General features: G+C 37.5%; 1 protein-coding gene across 15 annotated transcripts in view; it reads left to right on the top strand.

Moving 5' to 3' along the window:
* The window catches only part of HUWE1 (HECT, UBA and WWE domain containing E3 ubiquitin protein ligase 1), a 164475-nt gene that overhangs the window by 31651 nt on the left and 110562 nt on the right, over positions 1-22262 (top strand). For 13 of the 15 annotated variants that reach the window (XM_055119788.1, XM_055119784.1, XM_055119790.1 and 10 more), the window contains 4 exons: positions 3724-3792; positions 10236-10334; positions 11009-11215; positions 14116-14268. In XM_055119788.1, coding sequence (XP_054975763.1) covers positions 3748-3792; positions 10236-10334; positions 11009-11215; positions 14116-14268 — 504 coding nt within the window. In that variant the 5' untranslated portion in view covers positions 3724-3747. Of the gene's footprint in view, positions 1-3723; positions 3793-5646; positions 5748-9717; positions 9736-10235; positions 10335-11008; positions 11216-14115; positions 14269-22262 lie in introns of those variants that run through there. The other 2 variants (XM_055119791.1, XM_055119798.1) reach the window with 2 other exon arrangements.

Raw genomic sequence — 22262 nt, 5'->3', positions numbered from 1 at the left:
TGAATGAAAGTGAGAAGGATGTCTTTGTCTCATTCCTGCTTGGAGGGGGAAGCATCCAGTAATTGGAATTGTGTGGTATTGGCCCATAGGCACTGACTAATTTTACAGCCACATGCTCTTAAATAATGGGTGAGTTTTGTGAGAAAAAGAAGCTATAAAAAGTGCAGGTTTTGTTTACAGATTTGTGTACAATCTGTTTACCGATTCCACTACATGGATTTTAAGTTTGCATTTGGCTTTTGTTTATTTTCTATTGCTGAGGTCATTTTAGAAAACATAATTTGGAATCACACTAAATAAGACTTATTAGAGAGTTGGAGAGATAGTATGGGATAATTAGTTGCCTTGCGCACGCTTGACCTGGGTTTATTCACCCATCACTACATATGCTCCTCTGAACATTGCTGCACTGCTGGATATGGCCCAGAAATCAAAAACAGAAACAAACCATTAGAACATTTTTTTCTTTCAAGAATTGTTTCTAAGTTGTTAGAGTGACATGACTATTGGCTATTAGAAATATTTTATAAATGCTAACTACATATATGCATGTACTGTAGCACTGTCATCCCTTTGTTCATCAATTTGCTCGAGCGGGCACAGTAACGTCTCCATTGTGAGACTTGTTACTGTTTTTGGCATATCGAATATGACATGAGGAGCTTGCCAGGCTCTGCCATGCGGGCGGGATACTCTCGATAGCTTGCTGGTCTCTTCCAGAGGGATGGAGGAATTGAACCTGGGTCAGCCACGTGTAAGGCAAATGCCCTACCTGCTGTGCCCTACCCGTTCCATGTTCCAGTCCATATATATGCTATTATATATATATATATATATAAAACTATTCAGTATGCTGAGATTTCATTCATTTATTGGAGGGAGTGGGCCGGGCCATATCTGGTGGTGCTCAGGGATGACTTGTGGCCAGGTCATGGGGGCCATATGGGGTGTTGGGAATCAAATCTGGTCTGGCTACATAAATGTCAAGTGCACAGTCTGCTATACTAAAACTCCAGCTCCCAACATGATTTTTCAAAGCATTTATGTAGTTCTGAGGGATTTTTTAAAAAGTAATGAAACGTATACAAAATTTATTGAAGTCATTTTCTACTGTTTTATTAATTATAATTTTAATTAATGTTGAAGTATATTATGGTGATTATGTAATAATTGAGCAGTTTTTGCGGTGCAATTAACTAAAGGTATGAATCACATTAAAGGCTGTTTTTCCTTTTTTTTATTAAAAGGAAAGATAAAGAGCACATCTGTTAGGTATGTTAGCCAGAGGGGGGGAAAACAGAAAAAATATAATAAACAGTAAGAATACCACCTGCTTATGATTCCTACCTCTTTTTCTAGCAGTGTTTCCATAGAAAATTAATGAATTGGGCATAACAAATCTATTTTATGTATGTTAGCGAGTTGTGCTGCCCTGGACAGCTTGAATTGTGTTGTTAGTCAAATATAGAAATTGAAATTTCTATTTAGACAAAGTTCTTGTTGCACTAAGTTCTGGTTAATGGTGTAGAATGGCAGTGTGTAAAAACCTTAAATCTGTTTGAAATATTTGTGTATAGTTAGTTATATATATTAAAATGATATATGACTAGGGAAAAAAACTAGAAATGATATAAAACTAGAAAATAACTAGAAAAAAAAGAACTTTCTATAGGCCAGAGCTATTATAGTACAGCGGGTGAGACCTTACACATGGCTGACCCAGGTTTGATCCCTGGCATCCCATATGGTCCCCCAAGCACTACCAGGAGTAATTCCTGAGCATCACCAGGTATGGCCCCAAAACCAATAAATAAAATTATCTCTAAAGGTCTAGGAGATACCTCAAAGAGTTATAGTGCATGTCTTGTGTGCTTGAGGCCTTGGATTCAATTTTTAGCACTACACTGTGCCTGTTCCCCACCAGCTCTATTTGGGCTAGACCTGTTGGCCCCCAAGAAACCTGGGTGCAAGTGGTACCGTATCAACCAGGCACACATTTCCTGGACAAGTATTTCTGGGAGTGGCCGCCGGGCCCCCAGTTAGGCCCCATTCCCTTAGGGACAGTTCTTTAAAACAGTTTTCATGAGGTTTTCCTGGATACCCATTGCTTGAGTAGATGCTGGCCATGTATTTCTATAGCACTATATTGAATCAAATCTAACCAAAAAGCTGCTTAAAATTTATATTGGTGCTTAGTGAATTTTATAATATGGAATTCTTTAATGGTTGCTATATAGTAAAGCCATGTTAGCAGGATCCTTTTTTTATTGTTTGGCTTTTTGGGTCACACCCAGCAATGCTCAGTAATCACTCCTGGTTCTGCACTCAGGAATTACCCCTAGCCGTGCTCAGGGGACCATATGGGATGCTGGGAATCGAACCCGGGTCGGCCGCGTGGAAGGCAAATGCCCTACCGCTGTGCTATTACTCCAGCCCCAGGATCCTTAATGATAAGATGAACCTGCAGTTCACCTCTTTATGTGTATGTCCTAATGCTAATGGGAAAAAAAACTTCATCTCTTCCTATGCATTGTCCAGGCATCTTGAACTGTCCAGTTGCCATCAGTGGTCAGGCCTAGGTTTTTTACTGTTGTTCTAATAGACCTTTTCTAAGTTTTGAGCCTTCAAATTATAAGGCCTTAGTAAAATTATTTGTATACTATCTCAGAACGTTTATTAGTGGGAGTGTTTTTATATTACATTTTTTAAATAGAATTTTGTATTGCTTGGTGTTGAAAAACATCCCATATTTGGTTAAAGTCAAATATATCAGGCCCGAAAGATAGGGCTTGCTGTCTGAACCTGAGTGACTCTGGCTTGATCCCTGGCACTACATATGGCCCTCAAAATCTAAATGCACAGTAAAAAGGAACAGAAATGTACAGGTAAATCATAGTTCTTTGGGTTAGCAGTGTGTTTTATCTTGATACATACCCATTCTAAACTGTTTCTTTAGATACAGAATTATACATTTCATTCTGTTGTGTGAACTTTTTACCATTGCCTATTTTTCTTTGCTTGGACATACACACACATACACATATATATGCATAATATCACTGTATTACTGTCTTCCTGTTGCTCAACGATTTGCTCGAGCGGACACAAGTAACGTCTCCATTATGAGACTTGTTACTGTTTTTGGCATATCAAATATGCCACGGGTAGCTTGCTGGGCTCTCCGAGAGGGGCAGAGGAATCAAACCCGGGTCAGCCGCTTGCAAGGCAAACGCCATACCCGCTGTGCTATCGTTCTAGCGATGTGCATAATATATGTCTACAATATTTTTAAGTTAATAATTTAGACCCTTGATCTGTTCTAATTTTTCATTATTATACATGGTTAGGTGATATGGATTCTTGTAGTTAAATACTTGTATATAACCATAAGAATTTCTCTGGGTAAATTCTTAGAAGTGGAATTGGTGCATTTATGAGAACAGTTGAAGTACATGGTGAATTTTTCCTTCCTGAGTCATGTTGAAACATAGTGGTTTCTTTCTAATTATAAGCTTAAGATACTCATTTTTGAAGGGACTTTGTAGTTTTGTCTTCAAGGGGTGATCAGCTTATGCAACATGGATGTTGCACTTTTATGTGGAGTCTTTATTCTTATCTACTTACTTGGCATGACACCTTAACTCTAGAGTTAAAATTTTTCAGTCTGTTTTGTGTATGTTCAAACAAGACTGTAACTTCTCACTTTGGGGATTTTCATTTCAGAGTATAAAGCAGAAAATCGAAAACATGAAAGTAGACAGGACTAAACTGAAAAAGACACCTACTGAGGCTGTAAGTATGCAAAAGTTTGCTCTGCTTATTTTTTCATTTCAGAAAATAATTATTGCTTTCATTTTATCCATACAAATCATTCAAATACATCATCATTTACATATAAAACTTGCAGTGAAATAGCAACTTGTCTTGAAACAATTTTTTTCTTTTGAATTTCCTTTGATTAAAAAGGTAAATAAGCTAGTTACCAATGGAAAGTGAGTTTGTAGCTGTGTATGCTGGTAAGTTCTCGCTTAATGTCAGTAGGTTCTTGAAAGCTGCAGCTTTTAAACAGAACAATGTATAACATAATCATTTTTTTGCAAAAGCAGATATAAACAAAATTTCCTGCCAAATGTTTGTCACAAAAATGTTACCAAACATCTAAAAGGCATAGGACACTAAGTATTAAGCAATGTTCAGCCACATATTCTGACTCAGGATTATGAATAGCCAGAGTCTATTCAATAAGGATCAGAGTGCAAGGGGGAAATCAGTCCTGGACATAACGATATTCCATTACGGGTATGCACTCTCATAAACCCATTCTCAATCCAAATAGGATAATTTATACATGTTAACCTAATGTGCACATCTTTGGTATATGGGTGAAAATGAGAGTTTGATGAAAACCCATGCAGACATGGTAGGATTTACATGCTCCACATAGGTAGTTGCCCTGGCTCATACTAAATTTATTTTCCCCTGGTCCAAAATAAGTTTTTTTCCTCATCAACATTATAATGTTATTTGGGGACTTGTAGCTGAAGAAGGCTTTCTGACTGGTATTCGTATATATTAGAAGGCAGTGTATTAATAATGGAAATAGGTGTGTATTCAAATGCTCTTCTACTTATGGGATCTCTCCATTTTTTTTTCTAGAATATGAAAATGATACTACCTTTCTACATTTCTTATGAGGCCTTTTGATTTTCTGTTTTGGGGGCAGGTGGTTAGAACTTACCGGGCAGTGCACAGGGTTTACTCTTGGTTCTGCACTCAGGAGTTACTCTTGGTGGTATTTGGGGGACCATATGGATGCTGGAAATCGAATATGGGTCAACCAGGTGCAAAGCAAACTCCCTAACCACTGTACTATCACTCCAGGCCCCTGGTTTTCTATTTCTATACAGTGCAACCTAGCCTATGTATTTGGGGGCATTTCAGTTAGCAGTAGAAATCTGAGCTTTAGTCCATTAATCACCTGGTAATTTATAAACTGCATTCTGAGGTTAAGAAAGTACTGTTTTGATGATCCTACAAAGCTCATTCCATAATTCAAGGAACTTAAACATATGTTCGAATTTTACTTGATTATTTGTTTTGATTCAGAGTTTATTAATTTAACTTGTTTCCACAGCTATAAAACAATATTAATAATTACTCCCAATTTAATGTGAGGCAGTAGTGTTTGGTATATAATCAGTTCATTTTCTCAATGCAGGCCACTTGGTTTTTTAACTGTTAGAAAGCAGTTAACTACCTGGGAAGGCAAGTATCACCTGGGGGTATCACCATTAACATTTTCTATATTTCTTCCAGTAATTAATTCTTCAAATAATTATGGTAATATTGTGTGAGTAGTATTTCTGCCCTTTTCACTCATTATTATACTAATTAATGATTATGAGAAGTGCTTTTGTCCTATATTCTACAGTATTTCAGAATATCTTTAAAATTTTTTTTTGTTAATAAGGGCATGGGTAATATTTCACTGTTCTAATTTGCATTGCTTTATTTCATATATTTTCAAATTTATTGGTTGATATGTTATCAGTTTGTGCTATTTTGTGTTTGATATTGGATGTCTGTTTCTTTTTTTAATTTATTATTTATTTATTTTATTTTTGGTTTTTGGGCCACGCCCGGCAGTGCTGGGGGCTCCTCTTGGCTTGTTGCTGGGGGTTGCTCCCGGTGGTGCTCGAGGGACCATGCGGTGCCAGGAATCGAACCCAGGGCCTCACACATGCAAGGCAAGTGCTCTACCACTGAGCCACATCCCTGGCCCCTGGAATGTCTGTTTCTTATTGAATGCTATACATATTGAAATTATTTAATTTTTATATTTGTTAAAGACACTTTAATTTTCTCTTAAATTTGTTTTTGATGTGTTTTGGCATCTAGAATTTTTAACAGTTGTGTACTCAGATTTCTTTGAAAACTGAAAAACGTAAAGAAAAGAAACTACAAAATTAGGGTCAGGGATCTGGCTCAGTGGTAGAGAACCTGCCTTGCATGTGTGAGGCCCTGGGTTCAATCCCTGGCACTGCAGAAAAAAAAAAAAACTACAAAATTAAAATCGTGGCATTAGTATGAGAATAAAGCACTTACAGAGGGATCCTAGTATACATATGTACAGGAACTTGACATGATAATTAGAGGGATTATAAACTATTAAGGAATGAGTATTCATCAAATCTTGCCAAGATAATTGTTTAACTTGTGGTGGGATGGTCTGTTATATCAAAGTAAAGTTAGATGAACTAAAATACATTAGATGAACTAAAATACAAATATTTTAAAATTAGGTTAATAATGGAGAAAGGCAACAGATAGGTGATTTGTTTACCTGGATGTAGTGAGGATGGCCCTTTCAAGTATTATTTGTTTGGGGGCCATACTCGATGTGGTTAGGGCTCACTCCTGGCTCGGCAAGTACTCTCTCAAGTACTACTCCTGGCAGTACTTGGGGTACTGTACATATGGGATGCTGGAGATAGAACCTGGATTGACCACGTGCAAGGCAAATGCCCTACCTGCTGTATTATTGTTCTGGCCCCAGCCCTTCCAAGTATTAAAGAAAAAGATAAAAATGAAAACTTTCCAGTCTTGCTTCCAAAATTTAAAGTGATATGACAAGCTGGCAAAAATATTTGTAACCCAATGTGGTTAGCTTTGTTAATAATAGGATAGGTGAATATCCCAGTGGCAAAATAAATGTAGGCCATTTCCAAAAAGATTTAGTAAATTATCTGGTACATTTAAACTTTGTTGATAATTGGAAAAATTATAAAAATTAAAAATTTTTAGATTAAATTTTAAATGTCAAAATTAAATATTTAGCAGTAGATTGTTAGGAATTTGTTCTTACGGTAATATCTGACTCACAGCATTTGCTGGATACTTAGATTACTTGGGATGAATTCCTAGAATTTGAAGTTTTAGATTATTGACTGTGTACTTTTCTTTCTTCAATTTTAGGGCCCTAACTGGCAGTGGTTAGGGACTAGTTGTAGCTCTGTGAAAAATAGTTGCTCCCGGTGGTGCTGGGGGACTGTGCAGTGCTGGGAATTGAAACCAGGCCTCCTGCATGCGAAGCATGTCTCAGCTTGCTGAGCTATCTCTCTAACTGAATTGTGTACATTTTTGTTGTTGTGTTTAATTTGGGTGCTACCATACCTGCCTATGATCAGGATTTATTCCTGGTTCTTTGCTTCTGAAACCACTCCTGGTGGTGCTTTGGCGACCATATCGGTGCTGGGGATCAAACCAGGGTCAGCTGTGTGTAAGAAAAGCACCTTAACCTCTGCACCATCTTTCCAGCCCATGTGTACATTTTTAAGTCTTGAGCAGTGTACACAATTTTCCATACTGTGGGCATTGCTAAGTATTATTTTTGATTGGTATTTTTAAGAAAAATGTTTATTGGGGACTGGAGATATAGCTCAAAAGGCCCTAAATTCCATCTCATCACTGTATCCTAGCACCACCAACTGTGGCTATTATTTTAAAAAGAAGACATTTGCTGATTACTTTGCATATCAACAGATGTGCAAAGAATTTTCTCCTTAACTTGATAACGTTGTTGCAGAAAATATAAGCCATGGCATTTAGTATATTTCATTGAATTGGCAATTACGGTTTTTTGGGGGGAGGGGTGACATTTCCATGAGTAAGGAAAATGACCCTTAGTTGCTTTTATGTAGCAGGAAGGAAATGTTACAAATATGACTTTGTGCCTATTGCATTCTTCTCTATAAGGATCTTGTACTTCTGATAAAATAATATACAGGTATATTAAATTGGTTCCATTAACAGATCTTAAAAATAGAAAACAAAGCACCTTAGATCCCTTAGACTTTTGTATACCAAGGAGACAGATTTAAAAAAACTCTTGATAGCAACTGATCCTGTTCATATCTTCGGCATCATGTGGGTCCCTGAGCACTACTGGAAGTGACACTGAGCACAAAGCCAGGAGTAGTCCCCAAGCACCTCCAGGTGTGGCCCCAAACCTCTTCTACTCCTCACAAATAGCAAAAATAGTGCCTTGTCAATTTGAGAGCCTGACACCTCAGGAGAGTTTCTACGGGTGTAGAAAGTTGTAGGTCTCAGCATTTCAGAATTTCCTTTCTAAAAAGATATAAGCACCACATACCTTTTAGGGATTGGGGGGGATGTATGTGGTACCTCTATCAATTTTGGAGCCATCATATATCACATAAGGGCATGCTGATTTTTTTTCTTATACTTTCTGGGCCACATCACCAGTGTTCAGGACTTACTCCTAGCTCTGCACCCATGGATCACTCCTGGCAGTGCTCAGGGAACCATATGTTGTGCTGGGGATAGAACCCAGGTCAATTGTATTCAAGGCAAGCATCCTATCCCTTATAGTATTACCACTCTGGTCAAAGGGTATTCTGTTTTTATTCATATGCTGAATAGCATCCAAAGTGACAGTGAGGTCTGGTTATAGAAAAGTCTGCAAAAGGCACAGGTTCTGATGGAGAAGCTCACCTATCATATCAGTACTGCGATCTAAGGTAGATTTTTCTGGCAGTCATACTTGCCCTGTGATGACTCGCACAAGCTCCAGTGAAGTTGTAGAATAAGTCCCTAGAATTTTGGCCTTGTTTTCTGCCAACAACTTGTTTTAACTTTCAGAAAGAAAAATAGCTTCTGGCTTGTTTCTTTTGAACCTTGACAAGACTGAATTAATGATAGTGAGATGCCAACTGATAATACAACCCAAATGTTTCATCATAAACTTGAAATATTTAGCCCACAGAATCATAAAACTGGATACAGTTCCAGGTTTGGGTACAATCCATTCAAAATTGAAATGGTCTGTCTAATACTAGTTTAGTAGGTCCGAAGGTCACAAGTAAATTGATGGACAGGTGATTCAGACTCCTATGTTATTTGTTTCTATTGCTTCACCATGTGTCTATCAACTTATATGACTTCAGTGAGAGGAAGGACACGTGCAGATTTGGTTTATGGAGAGATTTTATACTAAGGATCCAACATGTATTTAATTACCACAAACATTTGACCACAAACATTTGAGATAGCTCTTGTTACTTAATTTGGAAGGAGAGAACTTTTGGAACTTGATTTAAAGAAAACCATTTTTCATTAAACCCTAATATTCTATATTCTGTTGGGTACTGAAAATAACCACCATCCCCATTTAAATCTCAAAATAGCATTGTTGGATATGTACATGGTGGTATTTCACCTCACTAAAGAAGGTACAGAGTTTGAAAGAGGTAGTTTACCAACTAACTCCAAATCCTGTGGTCTTTGTAATTCTATGCTATCTCTCACTAGTAAATTCTTTTAATATGAGGTAAGTACTTTATATGTATGGAAGACATTTGAGCTTCACGTTTCTGAGGTAGCTGTTAGGTCTGTTTTCCTGGTAAGAAAACTGTGGCTGAGAGTTGGACTTGCTCATGACCAAATAGTTTAGTAATTGTCAACCTGAAAACTGAAAACTAAATTTTTGTTGCCAAATTGAACCCTTTGCTGTATAGCCTTAGACTTTACAGAGCAAGTGTAATCACTTCCAGCTACCATCTGTTAGTCGATGACTTGTTCCAGTCCCTATCCCTCACCCCCACCCACCCTCTGCTTTCAGAAACATAGAACTCTCAGTCCACAACTTGTTACCTGACAAACAGGGCCCTTTCATCAGTAAGAGAGAGCAGGAGTATATGGAAATGGGAATCTTAAGTAAGTATGGAACCCTGGTTATGCAAAATTTAGAACCTCTAACTCTCCTATATATATAGTTGGAGAGTTTAATGTTACAGAAAAATTCAGCCATTGCTAATCTTCACTTTTAATTGAATTTTCTAGGGCATTTCAGTATTCCTCTAATTCAGTATACTTTATCAGGAATTCTGGTTAGCTTTAATTTGGCATAGAGTCTGATTGTTTTCAGTTTTTTTTGCTTGTTTAATTTATTTGTGTTTTCTGTATCCTTTTAAGTAGTTTATGGATATCTACAGGTTTATCCAGGTTATAAGAAATTGCGCAAGTGGATTGTTTTTGTTATTAGGTTTCCGTTGTAGTCCCAAGTGATCATCTGGTAAATTTCTACTTTCCTTAAGTAGTAATTTATATCAAAATTTAAGTACTAAATGTTGGCATAAAGATTATTCTCCCATTGTTCTCTTTGTAAGCTCATATTCCAAAACCACCTTTTGTGAATATTTGTTTGTTTTTCTCAGCCTGCAGACTGCAGAGCCTTAATAGACAAACTCAAAGTTTGTAATGATGAACAACTCCTCTTGGAACTTCAACAGATCAAAACATGGAACATTGGGAAGGTATGTAACACATACTTTGAAAAGACAGGGCTCTGGAAATCTTTCTTTTACTCTGGGAGTGGAAGAAAAACCACAATAAGGTTGCTTCATTTAACAGTTACTTAATAACTAGTTTATATCTACTATAGTTAGTTAATAGACATGTAACCTGTGGATGTTTACCAAGGAAAGAAATGTGAAAGGAAAATGTTTTCCTTTCCTTTCTTATCCAAGGAAAGGATAAGGACCTTTGCTTGGGTGATGATAAAGAATCCAAATCACAGTCTGAATGCCTTTAGTTTGAAATATAAATTTTAGTCTCAAGAATTATTTTAGTTACCTTCTTTATAAAGATAACACTAAAAATGAATACTTGATTAAATTATTTCTGGGAGGGAGAGTTTAAATTTTTAGATCTCAATGCAGCCAAACTTTTATAGCATCTATTGCTGTTAGCACATATTCTGATGGATGTAACAGTAAATTCAGCCATTTGACTAAGTATGATCTCTGCTTTGGATTTCTATACTGATGGGATATTGAAGAGAAGCAAAGATAAGAAGCAAGAGTTCATGCTTAGCAATCCCATGTATCAAAGCTCAGCCGCAAAACACCTACACGGCATTTCTTTTTTTTAAATTTTTATACAGCATTTATTTTTACCTTATTTAAAAATTGTCTCTTTTACTATCTAGTGTGAGTTATATCATTGGGTGGACCTTTTGGATCGCTTTGATGGAATACTGTCAGATGCTGGACAGACCGTGGAAAATATGTCATGGATGCTCGTGTGTGATAGACCAGAAAGAGAACAACTGAAAATGCTTCTCTTGGCTGTGTTGAATTTCACAGCCTTGCTCATTGAGTACAGCTTTTCCCGGCATCTGTACAGCTCCATAGAGGTAGGAGAGGTGAACAGCCCATATAACTGTTCTTAACGAGAATTCTCATGTCCAAAAAAATAAATAAATTGCTATGTCGCTCTGATAATTGCTTTTGTTTTCATTATGGACTTTGGGGCTCTTCCACTTCAAAAACAATGGTATGATGTTTAACAGACACAAATATTCCTTGTACATTAATATGAAGGTATATTTGGTATATTTTATTTTTGATTTGGGGCCATACCTGGTGCACTAGTCTTTTTGAACAATCTCTGTGGCCCAATGGAAAAGTTTTGTTTTGTTTTTGTTTTTCATTTTTATTGAATCACTGTGAGATGGAACATTACTAAGCTGTTTGTGCATGGATTTCAGTCCGTATTCCAACACTCTTCCCTCCACCTCTGTAATTTCTCAGCACCAATTTCCCCACAATGGGAAAGTTCCTTTTACCTTCACCTTGCCTCTCAAGCAAGGTTCAAGAAATTAAGAAGGTGTGAAACATGTACTGGGATTTGTAGAAATGAACTTTGTCTCAGATTATTAAATCAGCCCCAAATCACTTCTGAACAATTAAAAATAGTTGATTATGACATAGCTACTTAATGCTTTTTCTAAATTTTAGTGTGTTGTTTTTTCCCCTCTCTCCAAAATGCAAAATAATAAAGTCCTAGTTTTTCTTAAAGAGTAAAGTGAGTTTAAGAATTAGTAAGTTTTGAATTGGTCAAAAATTTCTATGAAAAGCAATTTCTTTTCGCTCATTTCTAGACTTCAGATCGGGTAAGCTCTCATAACCTATCACTGATGGTTAATGTGCATGCTTTGTTAAATTTCCCTTTGGATAAGAAAGAATCAAGATCTGAACAAGTGAAAAGAAAAGAACACTGTGAAATAATTTAACTAAGAACCTACCACTTAGAGTTTTATTTGGTGGTGAACAAGCAGTTTGTTAAAAGTGAGATAGTAGCTTCAAAAGGAGAGGCCAGAGAGATATTATAGGGCTTAAGGCACTTATTTGCCTTATGCTTGGCAAATCCCTGTTTGATCTCTGGCACCTCATATAGTATCCTTCCTAAGCACTGAAAGGAGTGATCCCCGAGCACAGACTGCAGTAAGCCCTGAGTACCGCTGGGTGTGGACACCTTAGTCCCCTAAAAAGTGGGAATGTGTGGCTTTTGAGATAATCAACAATTGGAATTACAGGAATGATCAATCCTTGAGCACAGACCGAAGTAAGCCCTGAATACCACTGGGTGTGGACACCCAGCGCCACAAAAAAGCGGAAGTGTGTGGCCTTTGGGATATTCAACAATTGAAAATTTTTTTTATTGTATGAAAACCCAAAAAAAAGTTACTCTTGAGTTCCTGTTGCACTGTACCAGTAACAGTCATAAGTGCCTCCAGTTATTGTTAACAGCTTTAGCTTTTAATTAATTTGTTAATTTTTTAAAAAAATTATATAGGCTCTTTCTGGATGTGTCAGTGTTCTCTTAACTATGCCTTTTAAAAGAGTTAATTTAAGGGCTGGAGCAATAGCATGGCGGGTAGGGTGTTTGCCTTGCATGCGACTGACCTGGGTTCGATTCCCAGCATCCCATATGGTCCCCTGAGAACCGCCAGGGGTAATTCCTGAGTGCAGAGCCAGGAGTAACCCCTGTGCATCACCAGGTGTGATCCCCCCAAAAAATTAAAATAATTAGAAGAGTTAATTTAGTTGGACAAAGACTGAGTGTTAAAAGTAGGTTAAAGGATATTCTTGATAACCTTTCAGTATCTGTATTGCAAACCACAGTGCCCAAGAGGGAGGGGGAAGGGGGGGGAAAGGGCAGGGAGAGGGAGAAGAGGAAGAGCAAGAGGGGAGAGAGAGAGCGCTCAGGAGAGCTAGTGCTAGAGCAAGAAGCCTGCCTCTCGGGAGGAGGTGGTGGGAGGGTGATGGGAGGGAAACCGGGGACACTGGTGCTGGAAAACGTACAATGGTGGAGAGATGGATGTTGGAACACTGTATGACTGAAACCTAATCAAGAACAGCTTTGTACAGGTTTATCTCAGTGCTTCAATAAAAAAAATTTAAATACAATAAGATTTAAAAATCAAAATTATTAGTTGGATCACAGATTACAAAATTATTCGTGATTGAATTTCAGGAGTACAATATTCAAGCACCAAACCCTTTACCAGTTTGCACTTCATTCTCCCCACCCTTCCACCCCACCTTCCACTATGGCAGGCACTTTTTTTTTCTCATTTTTTCCTTTTTAGGCACTGTGGTTTGCAATACTGTTGCTGATAGGGTATTATGCATGTCGCTTTACCTCCTTTCAGAACTCAGATCTTGCCCAGAGTGACCACTTCCCTTTTTCATTTTCATAGTGGTCCATTCCCTGACCTCTTCCCCCTTTCCACACAGTGGTAAGCTTCCTCCTAAATACCAGTTCTTGGGCCCTTTATTTCCATTGTCTTTGAGCATTATTTATCCCACTATTATGTTTGATGTGATTTATATACAAGGACCTGTTTCTTAATCAGTTCCAATTTGTATTTGTCTAAAGAATACAGAAGAACATAAAATTACTTTTCATAATATTTTAGTCTAACTTGAAAATTATGGTTCTTGAATTCTTCTGTGTAACATACACATTTTTCTCATTTTTCCATCTGTTTATGCTATAGCAGGCCCCTGTGTAATTTGATACTGCTGTTAGTAATATTCTCTTTTATTGGACTTTCTGGCTTGCTGCCAGGTTGTAAGCTTCTTGAAGACAAGATTGTATGTTATGTGTTCAATTTTATATATATTGTTTATGTTGTTAAATTTGATCACTTGAAGTTGACAAACATATTATTACACTGATTTTAAGTTCTTGCAGCCAAGTTTGCCTGATATCATGAACTTTACTGTTGTTTTTTTTTTGTCCCCGTAGCATTTGACAACTTTGTTGGCTTCCTCTGATATGCAAGTGGTGCTGGCAGTCCTTAATCTTCTATATGTGTTTAGCAAAAGATCAAACTACATCACACGTCTTGGATCTGACAAGAGAACCCCCCTGCTCACCCGGTTGCAACATTTGGCAGAGGTGAGTTACGAGTGAAGAATTTAAAGATTGTTTTCAATATCTCAACTGTTGTAAATAATGCTGCTGTGAGTGTTGGGAGACATGAATCTTTTTTTAATTAGTGTTGTCATTTTCAAACGAATATCTGGCAATTACAAGCTGGATCTTACTGTATTTCTATACTTAATTATACAGTACTCCATATTGTTTACCATAGCAGTTGCACCAGCTTACTTCTCATAATGGCTATTCTAAAAGATGTGAGATGAGGGACCATAGCAGCAGTAAAACACAACTCACATATGTGAGGCCCTGGGTTCAATTCCTAGCACCTGAAAAAATACAATAGTGATAAGATAAAATCTTCTATAGTTTTCATGTACATTTTTCTGATTAAAAGTGATCTTGTACATCCTTTTATATACTTGTAAGCCATTTATTTGTCTTTGGAAAAATGTCATTTTTGACCTATGCTCATTTTAAAAATAGTTTCTATGTTATTATAGGAGGTCTATATACATTGAATATTAACACCTTAGCACTCTCTGTAGCACTGTAGTCCCGTTGTTCATTGATTTGCTCGAGCGGGCACCAATAACATCTCCATGATGAGACTGACTTATTGTTACTGTTTTTGGCATATCGAATACGCCACGGGTAGTTTGCCAGGCTCTCTGAGAGAGATGGAGGAGTCGAACCCGGCTTGTCTGTGTGCAAGGCAAGTGCCCTACCCGCTGTGCTATTGCTCCAGTCCATTATCTGATACAATTTGCAAATATCTTCTTACCACTCAGCATTTTTGCTTTGAAAGTTTTGCTTATCAATAACTTTTTTGTTCAGTATAGTCCCATTTGCTTATTTTTTTTCTATGTATTTTTAGAAATTCCCACTGACAGCTGCAAGTCACAGGGAGATTCAAGTCATATGGGGTTATCTTCTATGTTTTCTTATATGTATTTTATGGTTTTGTTTCTTACATTAAAATCTTTAGTTCATTTCAAATTCAGTTTTCTGTTGGGTTTAACAGTGGTCTGTATTCATTCTTTTGCCTGTCTTTGATTTTTCAGTGCTATTTATTCGAATAGACTTTCCTTTCTTTTTTTTTTTTCTTTTTGGGTCACACCCGGCGATGCACAGGAGTCACTCCTGGCTCATGCACTCAGGAATCACCCCTGGCGGTGCTCAGGGGACCATATGGGATGCTGGGATTCGAACCTGGGTCGGCCGCGTGCAAGGCAAACGCCCTTCCCGCTGTACTATCGCTCCAGCCCCTAGACTTTCCTTTCTCCTTATGTGTTCTTGGCTCCTTTGTGTAAATTAGCTGTGCGTGTGTATGTGGACCTATTTCTGGTCTCTCAAATGTGTTCCATTACTTTGTGTGTCTTTATTTCAGTACCATGTTGTGATTACTGTAGGCTATATAGCATGGTTTGTAATCAAAGAACATGAAACTTTTATTCTCTTGAATATTGCTTTGGATATTGAGGTTCCTTTGTGGTTCCATACAAAATGCAGTTTTCTCCTTTGAGAATGCCATTGTTATTTAGAGATTGCACTGAATTTGTATTTTACTTTACATCAGAAGGCCATTTTAAGGAAGTTGATTCTTGTAACCAATGAGCACAGAATATCCGTCAATTTCTTAGTGTCTCCTATTTTCTATTTCTTTCCATGAGGACATAGTTTTCAGTATACAGTTACATTTATTGCTAGGTATTCTTTTTAATACTATTTTAAATGGGATTGTTTCCTCATTTAGTAATTGTATACATAACAATGGAGGAAAATAAATTAATAAAGCAATGTCAGTTATATAATTATATCAAAAAAGAGCAAAATGGGGGCCAGAGTGATGGTTTGCCTTGCACATGTCTGACCCAGGTTTGATCCCAGGCATACCATATCTTTCCCGAAGCCTACCAGGAGTGATTCTTGAGTACAGAGCCAGGAGTAAACACTGAAGCACTGCTAGGTGTGACACCAAAACAAAACAAAACTGGTTCATTGCATTTAGAAATATTTATATTTTTACATTGTTTACTGGATTTTTTCTCATTAGTTCTTATTTTATTTCATTAAAAAATAGTGACAGGTGTACTTCTTCCTTTCTAATTTTCCAGTCTAGTTGTCGTTCCTTCCTCCTTCCCTCCTTCCTTCTCTTCCCTCCCTTCCTATTTTGTTTTTGGCTATACGAGGCTCTGCACTCAGGAATTCCTTCTGATGATGCTGTGGGACCATACGCTTTGTATAATGCCTTTTCCCCTGTAGTATCTCTTTGGCCTCTTTTATTTCTTTTTCTTGCCTAATTGTTTTACCTAGCACTAGCAGCGCTTTGTTTAATCATTGTGGTGAGAGTGGTCATCCTTGTATTGTTCTGATCTTTGAGGAAAACCATTTAGTTTCTCACTGTGAAGTATCATGAATACTACGGATTTGTCCTCTATGACCTTTAGACTATTATTAAAAGTATGTCACTGATAGATCCCTTTTGAGGGGAGTTATATCCAGCTGTGCTTAGGATTTACTCCTGACTCTGCTCGGGGATCACTACTGGCAGACTAAGGAAGACCGTTTGGGGTGCCAGGGATTGAACCTGGGTCAGATGTGTGCAAGGCCTTACCCACCGTACTGTCTCTGCAGCGCCTAGACCCATTTTACTGAGTTTTTTAAAAATTAAAGTTGGGTGTTGGAGCTGGTGTGCTTTTTGTGTATCTATTGAAATGCTGCAATTTTATAGATGCCAGAGGTATGAGATCAAATGGTTAAACAACTTGGAATAACCACAGTAGTGTATTATGAGATCTTTTGTATTTGCTTGGCTGGAACTTATCCATCCAAATGCTGTATTTATATTGGATGACTTTGAAATTTCAAACTTAAGGTGCAGGTTGTGGTCCAGAGACACATGCGTAATGTGTATAGTTTTTTGTGTATGTATTAGGTTTTTCAGGTTTATTGCACTATTTTCCCCCTCTTTCCTTCTGTCACAGGAACCAATTTTATAAATGATGCTCTTATGTTTCTTTGTATTTTCCGACTTTTAAATTAAAAAGATGTACTTTCTGTTCTGAATTCAGCTATCAATATAGACTGTCGGGCCTAAAAATTAGTTGATTTCTAGTCTTGAACAATTTGGAATACTTGTGGTTATGATACTTTACTGCATTTACTAACATAGTATTGATGTTTTGTTTACCAAAAAATTTTTACTGGCTTTGAGATTCAAAGATAATACGGGTGTAATCATGGTAAAGATTTCAGACTTCCTATCTTAAAATAAAAATCTCTTAAAAGAATGCATTGTGGGGCCTTAGAGATCAGTTAGGAGTTAAGACACTTACTTTGCATGTTCCGCTTCCCTGGTAACATGTATGGTCCCTTGAGCACTGTGAGGGCTCTCTTCTGACCACAGGGCCCTGAACACTATGGGATATAGCCCAAGATCATAAAAAAAATCTGTTGAAATGGACCACTGTATCATACATTTTCCTTATGATATATTTCTTTTTCCCCCTTTTTATTGATTCATTGTGAGGTACAGTAACAGCTTTCATGTTTGAGTTTCGATCATACAATCATCAAACAACCATCCCTTCACCAGTGCACGTTTTCCACCACCAAAGTCCCCCTTATCCACCCCATTCCACACCTATCCCTGCCCGTGTGGCAGACAATTTGCATAATACCTTCTTTCTCTACTTTGGTTACCTTCAATATTTGAACACTGTCCCACCACTGATCATACCTGCCGGAAATGAAATACTAGATCATTTGTTTTGTATTGCTTGTTATGGATACAATATAATGTTGTGTAGCCTTATAATTCGGTACTCTAGGAATCTCTAAAATTTCAATAATTAGGGTCTGGAGAGGTAGCTGCAGCAAGTTGCTTTTGTCTGAGATTCATTTGTGTGTCTCTGGATCATGACCATATGGGAGCTTAAAGTACATGGTGGCCATGTATGGGCGTCACCTCAGAGTCCCATGGGATGAGAGGGGGTTGGGCTCGAAGAACAGAACCAACTCCTCTCCTCTCCTGTAAGGCCTGACATTTCCCGCCCCCACTACCCATACCTGGTGCTTTTCAATGAGTTCTAGAAGATGGCAGCCGCCAGGATTCCTAGAGGGCAGGTGGAGGGATGGCACCTGCTCCCAACTGGAGTAGCCCAACGAAAATGGCCTATTGCAATGTCCAGAGCCATCTCTGCAGCAAGTTGCTCGGGTCTGAGATTGTTTGTGTGTCTGATAAGTAATTCTTAAGAGTTCTTTTTTTTCAATGAATATGGTTACAATGTTTTTGGTGTTACTGTTATAATACCAAAGTGTCAGAGATTCTCCATCATTGTCATAGCAATTCTGTTTATTTCTCTCTCCAGTGGCTTGATAACCTTTATTCTGTAGACAAAATATAAGTGTTTGATACCATTAGCTGCTTCCTATTCTTGTGCTTTGTTTCTTTGTATACGACATGTGCTAATTTTTAATTCTTCTACAGATTAAATGTGAAACTTCCTGATTTAATGTGCTCATTTTGAAAGTTCTAGAAGATAACTTTAATTGAGGATTAGTAGTATATAAACTACATTCTAATCTTTTATATTTACTTTTAAGACTATGTTTTCATTTTATATAAATATATTTTGTAACACAATTTTTCTTTTTGGCTTGTCCTCCCATAGCCTAAAATCTGTCTTTTATCTTTATATTGAAACATTAAAAGGAATTTTTGTCATGAATGGCAATAGTAGGACAATTCTGTTACTTTTTATTCAATACTATTTAAATTTTCTGATTTAATACTGTTTTTAGGGGCTGGAGTGATAGCACAGCGGGTAGGGCGTTTGCCTTGCATGCAGCCGACCCAGGTTCGATTCCCAGCATCCCATATGGTTCCCTGAGCACCACCAGGGATAATTCCAGAGTGCAGAGCCAGGAGTAAACCCTGTGCATCACCAGGTGTGACCCAAAAAGCAAAAAAAAAAAAATACTGTTTTTAAAATTTTTACTTACATAGCTGTAAGTCAGTTTTTATTTTTACTGTCATATTCCATTCATTGAATAATCCATTTTCTTAACTATTTACCTATTAACATAATTTTTACTTTTATGAACAATGATTGCTGCATCAGTCTTTTATATATGTCCATTTTCTTTGGAAATATTTGTACTGTGCATATTTACGTAAGAGATATTATTGGTTTTGGGATTACACCTATGGTGCACTCAGGGATCCATCCTGGTGTACTTCAGGATATGTATGGTGTGTCTGTCAGGTATCAAACCTGGGTTAGCCACATGCATGGCAAATGCCCTACCCGCTGTACTATAGCGCTAACTCATAAAGATATTTTTAAAGTGGGCTTTATTTAGCACTTTATTTTGCAGGTAGATTCATTGTGAACATTTTTTTCTTCAGTCACAGTGTAAAAAAGGTATATGAAGGAACAACCACTTTGGTTGGAAACTTAGAATTCATTTTCCAAGACTATTCTTTTTCCATTGACTAGAGGGGGGAAATGGGGCATGTCCTTGACATAGATTGATTTCTAGAAATAATAGCAACTGGCCTTCAAGTTAGTTTAATTTCTTTTTTTTTTAATTGAATCACCGTGAGTTACAATATTTTCATGTTTGAGTTTCAGTCATACAATGATGACTCCACCAATGTACATTTTCCACCATCAGTGTCCCCAGTAAACCGCCCCCCCCACTGTCACACCCCTGCCCCAGACTCTATGGCAGACAATTTCCCCCATACTGTCTCTCTACTTACATGTATTATGGTTTGCAATGCAAATAGTGAGAGGGCATTATGTTTGGTCCTTTATTTACTTTCAGCACACATTTCCCATCCCGAGCAATCCCTCCAACCATCATTGACTTACTGAACCCTTCTTTATCCCAGCTTCCTTCTCTCCCAGCTCATAAGTCAGGGTTCCATCTATGGAGCAGTCTTTCTGGCCCTTTTCTCTATTATCCTTGGGTGTTAGTCTCATGATACTTTATATTTCACAAATGAGTGCTGTCTATGTCTGTCCCTCTCTTTCTGACTCACTTCACTTAGCATGATACTCTCCATGTCCATCCACTTATAAGCAGATTTCATGACTTCATCTTTACTAACAGCTGCGTAGTATTCCACCCTATAGATGTACCACAGTTTCTTTAACCAGTCTTCTGCTCTTGGGCACTCAGGTTATTTTCTGGTTATGGTTATTGTGAACAGTGCTGCAATAAACATACAGGAGCAGATGTCATTTTCTCCTATGCTCAGGATATATTCCCAGAAGTGCTATTGCTGGGTCAAATGGGGCTCAATTTCTAGGTTTTTTTAGAAATGTCCATATTATTTTCCCAAAAGGCTGTACCAGTTGGAATTCCCACCAACAGTGAAGGGGATTCTCTGTCTCCCCATATCCATGCCAGCAGCAGTTGCTTTTGTTCTTTCGGATGTGTGCCAGTCACTGTGGTGTGAGATGATACTTCCTTGTTATTTTGATCTGCATCTCCCTGATGATTAGTGATTAGCATTTTGTCATGTGCCTTTTGGCCATTCGAATCTCCTTTTTGAGAAAGTTTCTGTTCATTTCATTGCTCTATTTTTTGGAGGAATTAGATTTTTTTTCTAGTTCAGCCATTGCCTTTATATCTTTGATGTTAACCCCTTATCTGAAAGGTATTGTGCAAATACTCTTTGCCATTCGATAGGCTGTCTTCGTATCCTGGTCACTGTTTCTTTTGAGGTGCAGAAGCTTCTTAGTTTAAGACAGTCCAATTTGTTTATCTTTGTTCCCACTTGCTTGGTCAGTGGTGTTTAATCTTTGAATTTATCTTTAGCTTAATGTCGTGGAGGGTTTTGCCGACCTTTTCTTCAATGTACTTACTTTATGGATTCTGGTCTGATGTTGAAGTCTTTAATCCATTTCCATCTGATATTTGTGCATGTTGTTGGGTAGAGGTATGAACCTTTGCACGCAGTTTCTTTTGCCAGCACCACTTGTTAAAGAGACTTTCCTTGTTCCACTTCATGTTTCTTGCTCCCTTATCAAAGATTAAATCATCACATATTTAAGGGTGTGTGTAAGGATATTCAGCTCTATTCCATTGGTCTGCAGATCTGTCTTTATTTCAATACCATGCTGTTTTAATCATTATTTCTTTGTAGTACAGTTTGAAGTTGGGGAAGGTGATGCCTCCCATCTTTTTTTCCACAAGAATTGCTTCCGCTATTTGTGAGTGCTTATTTTCCCATATGAATTTTAGGAGTGTTTGATCAATTCCTTTGAAAAAATGTCATGGGATCACATTGATATGTGATCAATCCCTTATAGGGATTGCATTGAGTATATAACGCTTTAGGGTTTATTGCCGTGCTCACTGATCTCTCTAGAGATCTGTTGATTCTTGCTCCAACTCTCTCTCATTTCGTATTGCTGGGTTGTATACTTAATCTTCTCTTCAAATATGCCACTTAGTTTTCCACTGCTGAGGTCTTTGTTTTTTGTGGGTTTTTTTTTTCAGGGATATTGGCAATAGTTTTTTTTTTTCCATATATGTACTGTGCTTATCTGAGTTTTGTGTCTGTGTAGTCTTAATTTGTATGTTTCTAGGAATTTACACAGTTTTGAGTTATTGAGATTGTTGTCAATTTGGTCATAGCAGTCTCTTAGGATCCTTTGTGTTTCTCTGGTATCATATGTGTGTAATGTTTTACTTTGTGATTTTTTTTCAGTCAAAGCTTGTCTTTATCTTTTCTAAAAACTTATCTTTTTTGTTTCATAGATCTTTGTGGCTTTTCTTAGTTGGGATTATGTTTTGGGTCACACCCGGTGGTGCTTAGGTCTTACACCTGGCTCTGTGCTCATGGATCACTCCTGGAGGACTTGGGGGCCATATCAGGTGCCAGGGATTGAACATGGGTCTGCCATTTGCAAGGCATATCTCCTGTACTATTGCTTTAGCCACTTTGTGGCTTTTCTCTTTATTTAATATTTAATTTTTTATTTAATATTTTT

Source organism: Sorex araneus, chromosome X (genome assembly GCF_027595985.1).
Source record: "Sorex araneus isolate mSorAra2 chromosome X, mSorAra2.pri, whole genome shotgun sequence".
Taxonomy (NCBI): domain Eukaryota; kingdom Metazoa; phylum Chordata; class Mammalia; order Eulipotyphla; family Soricidae; genus Sorex; species Sorex araneus.
The sequence above is the reverse complement of the archived record's forward strand: the minus strand, read 5'-3'. Positions and strand labels throughout refer to the sequence as shown.